The 14,151-nt window shown below is 45.2% G+C and overlaps 2 protein-coding genes across 2 annotated transcripts; one reads left to right on the forward strand and one right to left on the reverse strand.

Moving 5' to 3' along the window:
- Positions 1-3: 3 nt before the first annotated feature.
- On the reverse strand, positions 4-6,884 carry LOC137902391 (protein-lysine methyltransferase METTL21E-like). The gene is given in 5 exon segments (XM_068746477.1): positions 4-322; positions 324-378; positions 894-1,011; positions 1,104-1,258; positions 6,605-6,884. Coding segments are annotated over 5 exon segments (927 nt in total).
- A 2,618-nt stretch (positions 6,885-9,502) lies between these two features.
- Positions 9,503-13,807, forward strand: jam2b (junctional adhesion molecule 2b). Its single transcript, XM_068746680.1, has 10 exons — positions 9,503-9,554; positions 11,034-11,099; positions 11,324-11,434; positions 11,590-11,739; positions 12,670-12,851; positions 13,004-13,112; positions 13,182-13,289; positions 13,495-13,513; positions 13,590-13,638; positions 13,769-13,807. Exons 1-10 carry the CDS (start codon positions 9,503-9,505, stop codon positions 13,805-13,807), a joined length of 885 nt encoding a protein of 294 aa, XP_068602781.1.
- Positions 13,808-14,151: the final 344 nt, after the last annotated feature.

Consider the following 14,151-nt stretch of genomic DNA (forward strand, 5'->3'; position numbering starts at 1 on the left):
CCGTCACTGCTTTGCTGTTGCCTTGTATATCCTCACCTCCTGCTGTGGGAGCTCAACCAGCAGAGTGGCCTTGAAAGTCTTAGCGAAGGACTCGGCGAACCCGAGGTCGGACTCGAACCGGATCTTATTGGCCCACAGCAGCGTTGTTTCACTTCCTGCTCTGCACAAGTGCTGCATGGTTTCCAGCAGTTCCTTAAGGTGGTCGTGGGGAAAGACCAGATCCGCTGCCAGGACGTAGTCGTAGTGGTGGAACGGCCAGGGGAAGTCACGGGCCAGGTTCTGACCCCAGGTGAGGGCGGCCACCTGAGGGGTGTAGCGGGACGTTGAAGGTTAGGTTGGGCAGGATCTCTGGCAGGTCAGTTGCTGTCACCTGAGCTCCTGGAAAAGAGTTCAGAACCGCAAAGCAGCTGAAATACAGATACAAAGATGAGATGAGGGACGTTTCTGTCATTCAGCCACTGAAATGGGGGCGAGTTTGTTCTTTCTTTCATGCCCAAATTACCTTTGCCTAGGCGGGGGGGGGGGGGGGGGGGGGGTTGATAAAATTTGTGATGATCCAGAAGAGATCCTGGATTCTGGATCAGTTTGAAACTTAACATTGCGGTCAATGGAGCTTCAGTATTTGTTCCTCAATATCTCGGTTGATTATTGACTGATAATTATGGAATTTGACACAGTCATGTAGGAGGGGGGGGGCTCTATCTCACCACCGAATTTCATCTGGATCAGATCCAGAATGAGGTCAGGAAAAAATGACATTTTAACATTGAAAACTCCATTTATGGATTCAAAAGTCAACTCAGATTCACTTTTACTTTTCAAGACGTAATCGCTGTATTTTACGCTGGCTGTTATGTTGAATAAACTGACACGCGTCCACACCCCAGCCTTACCAAGCAGACTGGCCACGACGGAGAGCAGACCAGTCCCAGCTCCAATCTCCAGCACGGTTTTGTCCATCAGGCCAACTTGATGCTGGTTATTCTCCAAGAACTGACACAAACATGTGGCCTGCAAAAAAAGGAAACAACCCAAAACCTGATTGTGTACATTTACAGCAAACAGGTAAGCATGCAGGCACACAGCCCGGGGTCGAGGCCTACCCCGGGCCAGACCAGAGCACCATAAGTATCCACAGACTCCCGAATGCTGATGTCATGACCGGCGAAATGAAACGATTCCTGCTCCAGCGCGCTGCAGCTTTTCATCATCCGGATGCTCCTCTTGTCCAAAGCCTCACCTGTCATCGCTTTAGAGCCTGCTAATGTTAGGAGCAGAGCATTAGGGGGGAGGGGGGGGGGGGGTTTGGGTTACAGAGCTCCGGCACTGATCAGTGTAACCAATCTACTTTGAGAGGGAATCTGAAAGATGTTTCTCGTCTCCTCTCGCCAGAGACCTTAGCTGTGATGGCAGAGTAGATGAAAATGTGAGTAAAGATAAATAGATAGATAAATAGATGATAGATGGATAGATGGAGATAGATAGATGGATAGATGGATAGATAGATAGATAGAGATAGATAGATAGATAGATAGATAGATAGATAGATAGATAGATAGATAGATAGATAGATAGATAGATAGATAGATAGATGGATAGATATTTTAATCTAACGGTGCTGTTTAAACAGTTTTTGTTTGTGACTTCATTTGAAGTTAGACTGAATCCAGAATGGACCAGATTTATTCCAGCATTATATTTAGCTGTCACTGAACTCCAGTCTGGAGCACAAAATCACAGCTGGTTCAACCTCCTGGTTGATGAGTTACAATCAGGAGGCAAAGTGGGGTTCTCTGATCGGCAGATGCACCTCACGTTCAGTGGGACTTTCCTGCATACGTCATTGTTCGTCTGACGTGTGTGAAATGAATTCCCTTTTGTTCCTTTTTACATGAAAATGACACAAAAACATGAAAGCTTGTAAACGTGCTGCTGCTCCGAATGCATGGAACGTACCTGCACGATGCCGTGTGCTCCTCTTGTCGTGTGTTTGCACTTCTCCCTGCTGTGTTTATAGTGACACACCCCTGAGCGCAGCGGGGGCCTTTGGGGCCCCAAACAGCCAGATTAGATAGACAGGGGCAGAGAAGCACATTTACAATGTCTGAGAGAGATAAATGTTTCCAACCCCTCCCAGCACTTAAAAATACTTTATTGTATTATTTTAAAATCAGACATCTGGCTGCGGCCATGCATCGCAAGTGGGACATATTTACCCTCGCCAAAGGGGAGGCGAGGGTATTGCAATTGGGTGCGTTTGTATGTTTGTTTGTCTGTTTGTCTGTCCGAGCGCATAACGCAAAAACTAGTAACCCAATCGACTTGAAATTTTTACACAAGCAAGGTTCTGTCCGTGGCTCGGTCCTCCCCGAGAATGGCGTTGATCCGGATCTGGATCCAGATTCTATAATTATTTTTACATCTGGAATTGTGCCTGTGCTGTAAACTGCCACTTTAAGAAGGAGGGACACGAATGGCATGATGGGAAAAAGAGTCCAGAAGGAGTCTTGTAGTACGTTCCGGAGCAGCAAGCTAGAGCAGGTTTGGCCCCTCTGATCCAGAAGCCCTGTTTACTGTCTCACAAGATCCAATAGTCTATTGGAGGCGGGGTCTGCAATCTCTGATTGTCTTTCTAGTTTGTTAATGTTTTAGTCGTAAGTGTGACAACTATTGTGTGAGGCATTTTATTATTTCTGATGCAACCAGCAAGAAAGTGAGGAATCCGTTTTTCCATGCCTGACCTGGAACTTTCCACCCTGCTCTCATCTTGGTCTGAGTAAAGGCAGAGGGGCCTCATAGGGTTCCTGCTTGCCCCGGGCCCCAGCAAGTCTGTTGACGGCCCTGGTTTCTAGAACAGCCAAAAATGAAGAGTATGAAATAAAACATTATAAAATGAAATTAGTGCTCCTTTAAGAAGTATGTGCTCCTTTTATTGGACGTTGACCTGCATGCAGTATTTTCATCCAGTATGCAAACAAGCAGATTTCTGCATCTTTCCTTGAAAGCCCTGTACAGGCTGTCAAGACAAGGATTCAACAACATTTTTAATCAATCTCAAGTAAAGATGAACGAGTCTGTAAATTGATTTTTAAATCAAAATTGAATGTAACCAATGGGACCACTGGGTACGGCTCCTCAGAGAAAGAGAAGGCTCCAGGAGAAGTTTAACGCCGTTTATATATATTTAACCATGCAGTATGCTCTCCTGAACGTTAGTCGATATCAGGCTCGTTGAAAGCAAGGCATGTTTTTTTATCTTTGTATTTTATAAATACAGCACTGCTCTGCACAGCAACACGAGGAGAAGCACAACGCCTGCTGCCTGAAGTAACGAGGATCTTCTGCATTATAAAAGCTGTGGCATATCCATTGTTGACGTTTTGCACCATCCCATCATCCAAACATTACAACCATGCATGGATGCGCTGGCGCTCACCACCGCAGACTGCTGGGCTCAGGCGGGCCGGCGATTCACAACATTGGTGCATGACCACACACATTCACACACATTCACACACATTCACACACATTCACCAGCTGACCAGTGATTCTGCTGCCAGAAAGCGACTTTAGATGGCAGCTGGCGAGCAGCGGCACTGAGTCACTCTCACCTAAACAGCAACACGAATAAACAGCAAAGGTATTCACGGCTTCATTTTTCCTTAATCGATCACTATTGATGAGCAACATATTAGAAGTGCGTTCTTGTTCTGCCAGTTACTCACTATTTAATCTCTTTTATTTATCCGTTTCAGCATATCAAACCAGATCTGGTTGCATACTGTGTATAAAACTAGAATAGTGTGATGGAGACCAAAGTTACTAGAGATCAACCCTCAAACACAGAAAGTCAATTTTCCTGGTAGGGGAACAATGGAGATTGACATAAGCTCATATTTCCCGACAGTAGCTTAGAGAGGACCGCATGATTTAAACAGTTATATTAGTGAATGTGTGTCACGTAGCTATATGAGTCAAAATAGAAGGATGAAGATCTGTCAGTCATTACTTTACGGCTGGTAATCCTCGCCTCCGCGTCCAAAGGTCAGAGAAAGGTTGTGCAGGTCAGTGGAAAATGAGTCACACTCTGCAACGTGTGAGTCCCATCAGGCTTCATCTTTATAACGTAAAGAGCAGGTGATGATCATGTCACTGGTGAAGGTACAAATATCTGTGCTTATTAAATTATACCACACACTCACTGAAATCAGGCTGCACTCTTTATTTATAAGCATTTAATGTGTTAACAGGATATTATACCAGATCTTTATCAAAAGTAAAAAATATATAATTTACACCAGGGGTCACCAACCTTTTTGAAGCCGAGGGCTACTTTCTGGGCACCGATTCATGCAAAGGGCTACCAGTTTGATACACACTTGTGAAATAAAACATTTGCTCAATGTACCATTAATCATTAATTATATTCATCTATGTAAATACACGTTGTTGACTTTATTTAAAAGAAGCCACAAAGAAAAGATTTTACAAACATATAGGGACAATACCTGACACAATCGCTCGTGGGTCCAAACATGGTGGGAAATGCTATCTTCATTAGCAAAAAATGATGATTATGCAAAGGTAAAGAATGTTATGTACATTGGCTAGTAAATTTATAAGTAAAGATATTGTTTAAGTTTAGAAGGGGTAGGATTAAATAAGTACATACTTCTTCCTACTCATGTAAATTGCATCGTTAGTGCAATATGGCTATTATTTATTATTTGAGTTATTATTGTTAATTAATATTACATGTGCTGCGTGTGTGTGAATATGTCTTTATATATGTATGTACAGTATATATATGTATATGTTTATGTATATATGTGTGCGCATGTATTTGGCATTGTTTTATCATTTTATTCTTTGTTTACATGGTCAAAATAAATAAATAAATACATAAATAAATAAATATTAACACTGATCATGTTTAATGATTACTCACACTAATTATTAACAACGTTTTAACAAGGTAGGGGACAGATTTGACTTGTTCAGAAGTCTTTTATTTTATACAAACTCTTGAGAAACCATGGCTCGCGGGCGACGCACCGCGTTGGTGACCCCTGATTTACACCATGCTTTCAAACCCCGATTTCCCAGCATGCACAATAATGTGTCTTCGTCTTTTTACGTCTGTTGAATTTATTTTGGCTTTAAAAAAGCAATATACAGCATCAAATCATACAAAGACCCAAATGGAAAAGCATCTGCCTGTACATTCTCTGATAAAGGATAGGAGAAGATGAAAGCCTGAGGTTCCCAGTAATAACCCAGAGAAGAAGTGCTTTATTTGCTACTGACTTTATTCTTCACATGCAATGGGAGGTATTTTGTTGTTGTTGTGATATCATAGTCTTAAATCTTGTGTTGTAACTTCTTTTATTGTGGTTTGCAAACTTTTTTATTTATTTATTTTATTTTTATTTTAATTTTATTATGACATCTTGGTTTACTGGCGCTGATGAAATATTATTTGAGCACTTTGAGCGGTTTGTTCAGATGTTTAGATTTTATATGTATGTTTGCTGGTTTTAAATGGATAGTGGATGTTTTAACTTTACCTCACAGCAAAACAAATCTACCTTCGGGTACAAATAAAGTAACCTTGAACCTCGTGACATTGACATTGTTACATTTATATTTTTGTTACATTGCTGCTTTGTGTTTGTTATTTTGCACTAGTGTGCTGGACGAGAGGAGGCCATTGATCGCTGTGTCTGGGTTGGCATGTTTTTACCTGTGCCAGGTGTTTTTGCTGTATCCCGGTAAATGTCCGCCCCTGCACCCTGCTGATTGATCCCTGCGTGGACAGCGCTGGGCGTGGTCACAGACCCAATTCACGGTGTGGGAGCGATACGCACCTGCTTGTGGATCACCGAGGGTGTGAAAAAAAAAAAAGTGATTTGACAATCACCGGGGGATTGAACTGCTGACCTACCGGGCCATGGCGGACCGGAGGACCGGAGGATTGGGCTCGAGTCGGAGACAGCGACGAGCGGCCGCCCCCGCGGACATGGAGGTGAACGGTGAACCGTATGGCGTTTAAATGCTGTTTGGTCTTGATGCCGCCGAGCTGAACTTTGTGGGTCGGTACCGGTCCTGCCTCTGACGTTTGGTTTCCTGCCCCGTTCATTCTTTGAATTTATCTGTAACATTAGTGTGGTAGTAGAATATTATTATTTTTATCTTTATACTGTTAAAAAAATCTATTGTTGTAGTTGGTTAATTTAAAAAAAAGCATTTTATTATTGCCTAAACCTTTTGTGCTGTGTTTTACAATAATCAAGTGTCTGAAGGCAAAATCACAAAATTACTCCATGATCATAACATTTCAAGTTAAAGTATCGTATATTTACTTTATTTACACAGTCCCGAGTATCGCCCTCCAGCCTCAACATCAAACACAGCGTTGTTCGCCATCGCTGCCGCCTCATAGGGCAGCAGTGGAGACAGCGCCCCCTCCTGAACAGACTTGCCCATTGCGTCCGTAGTCACTACATGGTCTGGCCTCTCTTCAGCCTCCATTCTAACTATGCCCTCTTTGCGGGGGGGGGGATCCTCCTCTGAAGATGGCATTGGCTGACCCGTGATGTCCAACGCTGTCCCACGATGTCCGATGCTGTTCCATGATGTCCGACGCTGTCCCATGATGTCCAAGGCTGTCCCATGATGTCCAACGCTTCGGGCTCCAGTTCTGTGATTGGTCTTTCATAAGGAGCGCTCACAAGCTCCTCCCCCTCTAGAATGTTCTTGAAAGACGTCTCCATCACTTCGTTGGTCAGTTCGTCTCCTAACATGTCGTCCATGAGCTCATGCTTCTCCTCCATGTCGACGTGCCTCTCGCTGAACTCCTGATCGGTCCGTTTCTCAAGGCTCATTTTCACCCAAAGCTTCTCTTCCACCTCTCGGTCGGCTTTAAACATTGATTTAATTTCATCCTGCGGAGCATTCAGGTCGACTCTATCCTCTGAGTCCTCTGTCGAGCTCTGGTTTAATCTCAACCTCTGCTTTAAGCTCCGACGTAGCGTCTGGCTCCACTTTACCCTCGGGGTTCTCTGGTAGCTCGTGTCCCGTCTCACCGTCTGGGATCTCATTAACCTGCAGTTCAGCCACATTAGCTTCCAGATCCAGACGACCTTTTGACCCCGCTTTAACTCCTGACACTGGCCTGACCTCCGGCTCTTGTTTGAGCTCAAGTCTTGGTTAGCTTCACCCTGTTGATCTTTTTTGACCTCTGACCCTGCTCCAACATCTGGCTCTGGTTTAAGCTCTGCTGCTCCCTCTTTACCTCTGTCTTTACCTTGTTGATCCGCTCTAATACCCTCTGGTTCCATTGCTTTCTGGTTCAGCTCCGTGTCCCCTGGCACCAGAACCAATTCTTCCTGCTGTTCCTCAGAGTCACCCTGCACTGGGAGCGAGTCTCCCAGCACAGGTCCCTGGTCTTCTTCTTCTTTCAAGATGGGATCTTGAAACACATCTGAGCCAACACTATTGAGCCGTTTATCTGTGTTTGTCCTTCTTCTTCATGAACACCATCAGGCAGCAATAATACAGATGCTTACCTCATCGCTTAAAAACCCCATATTAGCCTCTTGGTGTTCTTTCAAATACTAATAGCAGGTTAGCTAGTTCGGTTCTTCAAAGTCGCGCTCTAAAAAGCTGGGAGAGCCTCAGCGATTATACCTGATGCATGATGCGGATATTTGAGTTTTACCTGCAACAGAAGCAGAAGTGAGTTCAGCACTGAGCCGATGAAATGACGTGTGACATTCCACTATTCCACACATCTGTTGGGTAACAGAAAATAATGAACCACAATGTAGTGGTATTGTCAGCAATATATTTTATCTTGTCATAAAATGTGACTAAATAAAACACAAAGAGGGCCCGACTATGAAGAACCGCCCCTGAAAACATCTTTACTACAAAGACTGAGATTGCATTGAATATTATGGGATTTTATTGCAGGCATTGACTTTGGTGCTTGAGAGCTGGATAATTCAGTAATATAAAACTAAAATGACATTATAGTCCCATGTTGACCTGTACTGGCCATGCCCCCCCCCCCCCCCCAGCACAGCAAGATCTACACCGACAGGCCCCCAGCTAAGGGTACAACAGTAATGATGCTGTTGGTGACAGTTGCCTGTGTGCTGCTCAAACACAATGACGGGCATCCTGTGGGAGAGACGTTTGCCTTAAAGCAGCTGCCGCTCGGGATGTGTGTGTCTGTGGACGTGTGTGTAGGTGGACGTGTGTGTAGGTGGACGTGTGTGTCTGTGGACGTGTGTAGGTGGACGTGTGTGTCACCTGACATCAGCAGAGCAGCTGTGGGCTCCGATCACGAACAGGTGCTGCAGCAGAGATTTTGTCTCTTTGCGTTGGTCCCTGTCCCTCAGTGTGTGCTCATGCACGTGTGTGTGTGTGTGTGTGTGCATGCAGGGCCCCCCTGTGTGCGTCTTTGTTTCTGCATGTGGCCGCATATGCCAGCATGTGTGCCCATGAGCCACGGCGAGTTACAATGTGCCCGTTGTATGAGGAGAAACCCAATAGCCAAGGACACGGTAGCTCTGCAAGCAGCTGTCCCTCCTCTGCACCTCCTAATACCCCCCCCACTGCCGAGGGGCTGTTTATTATGACGGAGGCCTGCACGGTATTAAGATTCAGCTTTTATATTCCTTTAAAACACTGGTAGAGTTTGTGAAAACAAAGAAAACGGATTCTACGGTTTGGAATTGTAAGATGTGCTTTAAAGTTGACCTTTAAATTTATTTAAGTAAATGTATAAAGATGCGTAAAATTAGCAACGTGCTGCGTAGATACATCCAGCAAAACGCACATTAGTTTGGAGCATCTCCTTCTCTTTTAATTCCTTTTTGCTTTCTGCCAGCTGTTGACAAAATGTTCCAGATTCTTGATTCACATCAAAGCACCGAGCTGGTATTTTGTGTAACGCTGCATCGACAGTGGATTTTTAAAAACATGCTGGGGTGTAAAATCGTATCAATTGAAAGTAGTTTGAGTGGGTATAGCGTTGTTGCCTCACAGCATGAAGGTCGCAGGTTCAAATCCCACTTGGGGCCTTCCTGTGAGGAGTTTTGTATGTTCTCCCCATGTCTGCGTGGGTTCTCTCCGGGTTCTCCGTGTTCCTCCCGCCACCGAAAACATGCAAATTAGGTGAATTGCGTACAGTAAATTGCCCATAGGTGTGTGTGTGTGTGTGGCCCTGCGATGAACTGGCGGCTTGTCCAGGGTGTCCAGGGTGTAGACCCCCCCCCCCCCCCCCTCCACACGGGGGAGGGGGGGGGGGGGGGGCACACACACACCATCCATCCATCCAGCGGCTCTCCCGTCTGCGCGCTCCCGTCAGTTGCTTTGGCGTGAGCGTGCGCAGCAGATGAAACTTGAAGGAGCTGCAGAGTTTGGAGTGAAACGGATCTCCTTCACATTCAGCGGACCCCCCCCCCAGACGGATCGGAGCTCCCCGTGAATGAGCATGAACTCCCCGAAGCTGCTGGCGCTGCGGCTGCTCCTCTCATTACTGCACTGTGAGTTTTTTTTTTTTATGATTTAAAAACTTTATCAAACAATTTTCTGATGTTTTAATGTCAAAACGAGGCTGTAATTGACCTTTACATTCAAGTGCTTGACAAAATATTCAGAGGATTAAATGCAATAGATTGTAATAATATTTAATGACATAAATATACAGTAATGTATTTGGACGGGGCTTCTTGCACCACTGAAGGCTTTTACTTTTATATGACGAAGATAATACCTAGGTTCTAGATTGTTCTTGGTATCTTTATAAACCGACCATGAAAAGAAAAAGGGAATCAGAGTTTGTGTATTTTTAAGAAAGTTTTGAACCCATAAATGCGGGTTTCAATGTTAAAATGTAATATTTTTTACTGACTAAATTCTAGATCAGATCCAGATGAAATTCGGTGGTGAGATAGAGACCCCCACCCTACATGACTGTGGCAAATTCCATAAACATTGGTCTGTAATCAATCGAGATAGAGGAACAAATTCTGACGCTCCATTGGCGGCAATGTTTATGAAAATTTCAAAGTGATCCAGAATCCAGGATCTCTTCTGGATCATCACCAAAATGCAATCATCTGTTCCTGGGGGAGGTGTGATGCGTTCAGGGACTTCATCGGGGGCTGAGATTGTGCAGGGAGCGGCTCTGGCTGGGCCTCGTGTTTACACCGATCCCTCACTGATGCTGCTTGAACCCGAGATCCACGGGCTGATGAGCCGCATCACGTGACCCGCGGAGGAGGTCCCACCCTTCGGTTTGAAGTTGGCCCTGAACTGACCCTGTTGATAATTGGACGGAGATGAAAACGGCCATTTGCTATCTGAAGAAAACGCATTTGAAGTTGCGGCTTTGGCGAGTGTGTCGGTCTTTCTTGTGTTTCCTCGTGAGGACTAAATGTCCCCGCGGAGAGCAAAACTCTTATCCTCAGGATGAGGCTGGTCCAGGACGATGCTGACACACACACACACAGATGTTAACATGACTTTAAGTACAACTTTTACACCGAACTCCTAAATATTTTGTGTAATTAATGACCTCATGTGTGTTTTTTTCTTTTCCACGTGCAGTATATATGTATACTTTATGTGAAGGAGTGTTAGCTCTGCTCTGTGTCTGCACAAATGAATGTACAGATCACCAAGTCAGGTTATCAGGTCAGGATATTGCGGCCGGAGAGACAGTCATCCATCACCGACATTCCAACACGTCTCCGCTCCTGGTACCGCCAGGGTCCGTAACCCCCCCCCCCCCCCACACACACACATGCCCCTATTTCTCTCTCTGTCTGCACCCACACAAAAGAAGGCAGATATGGACGCGTTCTGCTGTGGGAAACCAATATTACGCATGCTTGCTATGGAGACGGCCTCATGTTTTTTTTTTATCATATTGTTTGTGATTGGTCCACGTCTAGACATTGGATGTCAGCAGCAGTGATGAGCACCTTTTTAACTACTGATTGATATTCTCACCTCTGCAGGTCCTTTCTGTTTGCTGGTGACGGTCAGCAGCAGCAAACCTCAGGTGGAGGTCCATGAACACACAGGTGAGGCTCCGCTGAGTGTGTTTTCTCAAAATGGTTATCTTTACGGATCGTATCTGATTTTACGAGTTGTCATTCCAAAACAAACCAATAAAATCATTCCCCTGCATGCCCTCCTGTCCGCATCCATAACTCTCTACACTGTTCTTCCTCTTCCTCTTCCTCTGGCCTGGCAGCATCCTTTTCCCTATTATTATATTGTTTTTATTATTTTCCCGGCCCCTCAGATGCTGTGCTCACCTGTGAGTTCAGGACAGAGAAGGACCAGAACCCTCGAATTGAGTGGAAGAAGAAGGGAAAGTCAGTGACCTTCGTGTACTTTAATCACAAATTGGCTGGTAAGTCTCAACATACCGTTTGTCTCCTCTAAACCCGTCCAGGTGACCCCATGTGCCTTTCTTTCCATCATCCCTCCATTACTCCTAAGACCTTTGCATTTAAATTAGGTTTCGTTCTGTCTCCTCTAACGTCTTTCCTTGATCTTCCACTTTAGGATCTTACGCAGGCCGAGCAAAGATCGAGGGAGCGACGCTGACGATTCACTCCGTGACCCAGAAAGACTCGGGGGAGTACCGCTGTGAGGTGACTGCAGGCGAGGATCACGTCAACCTCGGCGAGGCTACGGTGACGCTCAGTGTGCTCGGTACGAGTCCGACGGATGAACTATGTCTCGATCACGTGGGGGAGGGGTTTGCCCCTTCCTGTGAATGATGCTCGCATGGCGTCTCGGTTAATGCGATTAGTTTTATGATTGTCCATTATTCCAACAACTCTGAGTTCCTGGTAAATCAAACGTACTGCTGCTGTTTGATTGGATGATGCAAAAGAAACAATCCAAAAGCAACTTGCCCTTCACATATTGAGCGTATCCAGTAATTGTGGCAGCGGTCGGGTCCGTGGGGCCTTGGCTTCGGAACCGGAGGCCAGTTCAAGGCCGGTGTGGGCCGTAATATGGACACTTCACCTACTGGGTTCTGCCGATGTGCCCTTGACCAAGGCGCCAAACCACTAAGTACTCCCAGTGCGCCGCCGCGTGGTTACCCGTCACTCCACCATCGCTCTCCATGTGTGTGTGTGTGTGTGCGCGTGTGCGATTGTGTGTCGGAACTATTTGTGTGAATATACTCGTGTGAAAAAATAATTTCCCATCGAGGGATCAATAAAGTTTCTAATAAGAGATCAATATATGACTCGCACTGAGAACTAAAGTCCCATGCTGCGTTCAGAGAAGCATTCATTGGGAACTCCGACTGTGTTGTTGACACACCCATGACCGTGTGTGAACACATGAACGAGGAAGACAAGGAATGCATGATGCAACCAGATCAATATTGTCATTGATATTTGCGTGGGCTTCTCTTTGTGCACGGCTGACAATTAGCATCATTCTGATTCCTTTTCAGACTGAAACTTTCAACGTTTGAGTTTTGTTTTTGTTTTTTGTAAGACAGAGGAATTGATTTTTAGTTGTTCTTCTGGCAGATCAAAGCATCATCATGTTGTATTTCTGCACGTGTGTTTTCTCCTTGTGCTGCATCCAGAGCTCCTTTTTTTTTTGTCTCTACCTTCTTAGTGCCTCCTCATGTCCCGTCCTGCGAGGTGCCAAACTCCGTGTTCGTGGGTTCGGGTCTGGATCTCCTCTGCAGGGACAAACTCAGTGTCCCCCCGGCCACCTACCGCTGGTACAAAGACAACAAGGCTCTGGCGACCACAGCAGGAACTCCATATAGCATCGACACGAGCAAGGGAACACTGGTCGGTGGACAATATTAGTATGCAAATACTCTGAAGAACAAAAAACACACACTTAGTTGTACCCGGGTCTCTATAGACGCATTCACACGGACATACAGCTGCTTATTGAATAGTATGGCATTGAACTTTCGTCTCGTCTTTTTCTGGAGCAGACGTTACAGAGTGTGTCCAAAACTGATGAAGGGATGTACCGCTGCGAGTCCTTCAACAGCGTGGGGGCCCCCAAGAGCTGCGTGGCCCAACAACTGCACGTTATTGAATGTAAGCCATCGGGTTAATGCTCTGCTCTGATCAGCGAAGGCCAGAGTAAAACGCTCGTTCCTCTTCTAGACCCTTGGAATCTGGCGATTTTCATATCGGGAACTGCGGCTCTGGTGACGCTGCTCTTCTTCTGCTGTCTCTGCGTTTGCGTCTGCCGACGCCGAGGCTGCTGCAGGAGTGAGTTTCGTGAGCGTCTGCCGTCGTCTTATTTGTGTTGACTAAAGCATTTAATTCAGAGGCATAAAGTGTGTGCTCGTCCTGTGAGCACAAAAGGAGCAACAGAAAAGAAAAGTGAATGCAGGACCGGAGCTTTTCAGATAGTTATTGCGTAACATCTACTATTTTGTTTTTAAACTTCCTCTTTTCTCATTTCCTTGAACAGAGGACCAGAAAACTAAAAGGTAAGGCCATCATTACATTTCAGTGTGACGCTCTTGTGGTTGAGCTCACAATGAACCATCACCCTCCATCTTGCAGCACCAAGTCTTTCAACCCTCCTCCTCCTCCTCCTCCTCCGATCCACAGCGTGAGTAATCAGAGGGCCGGTTGTTGCGTCTGGCTCTGCTGACTTTTGCTGTCACTTATCTGGGGTTCCATTAAATCCTGTTTCAGTCGATGAGATCTAATTATTGATTGTGTGTCTCTGCTCTCAACAGCTCAAACACTACAAACAAACTCACTCATTCATGATCTGAGGAGAAAACAATCAGGAATCTTAAACGCACCTGAAAGTCACCTGAGCTCACGGAGCGGAAACTTTCTCAAGTATTTTCCCACTTCCTGTACTTTGGTATCTATGCATTTTTAATGTTTCTTAATATCATACCTCCTATAATTTTAGTACATAGTACTAGTTACATATTTGAACTGGATTCCCCTTTTTCTTCTGGTGCGTTAGGACAATCTTGTTTTAAATGTATGAACTCTGCTTAGGTTTAGAGCTTGTTTGTTTTTTAAAACTCTTTTACGCCATCTATAGGCGAAACCCTGTTTTACTGCTATCAAATGAAGTATCTTTAATTTTTATTTAACTGTTTTC

The sequence above is a fragment of the Brachionichthys hirsutus genome, chromosome 12 (genome assembly GCF_040956055.1).
Source record: "Brachionichthys hirsutus isolate HB-005 chromosome 12, CSIRO-AGI_Bhir_v1, whole genome shotgun sequence".
Taxonomy (NCBI): Eukaryota; Metazoa; Chordata; class Actinopteri; order Lophiiformes; family Brachionichthyidae; genus Brachionichthys; species Brachionichthys hirsutus.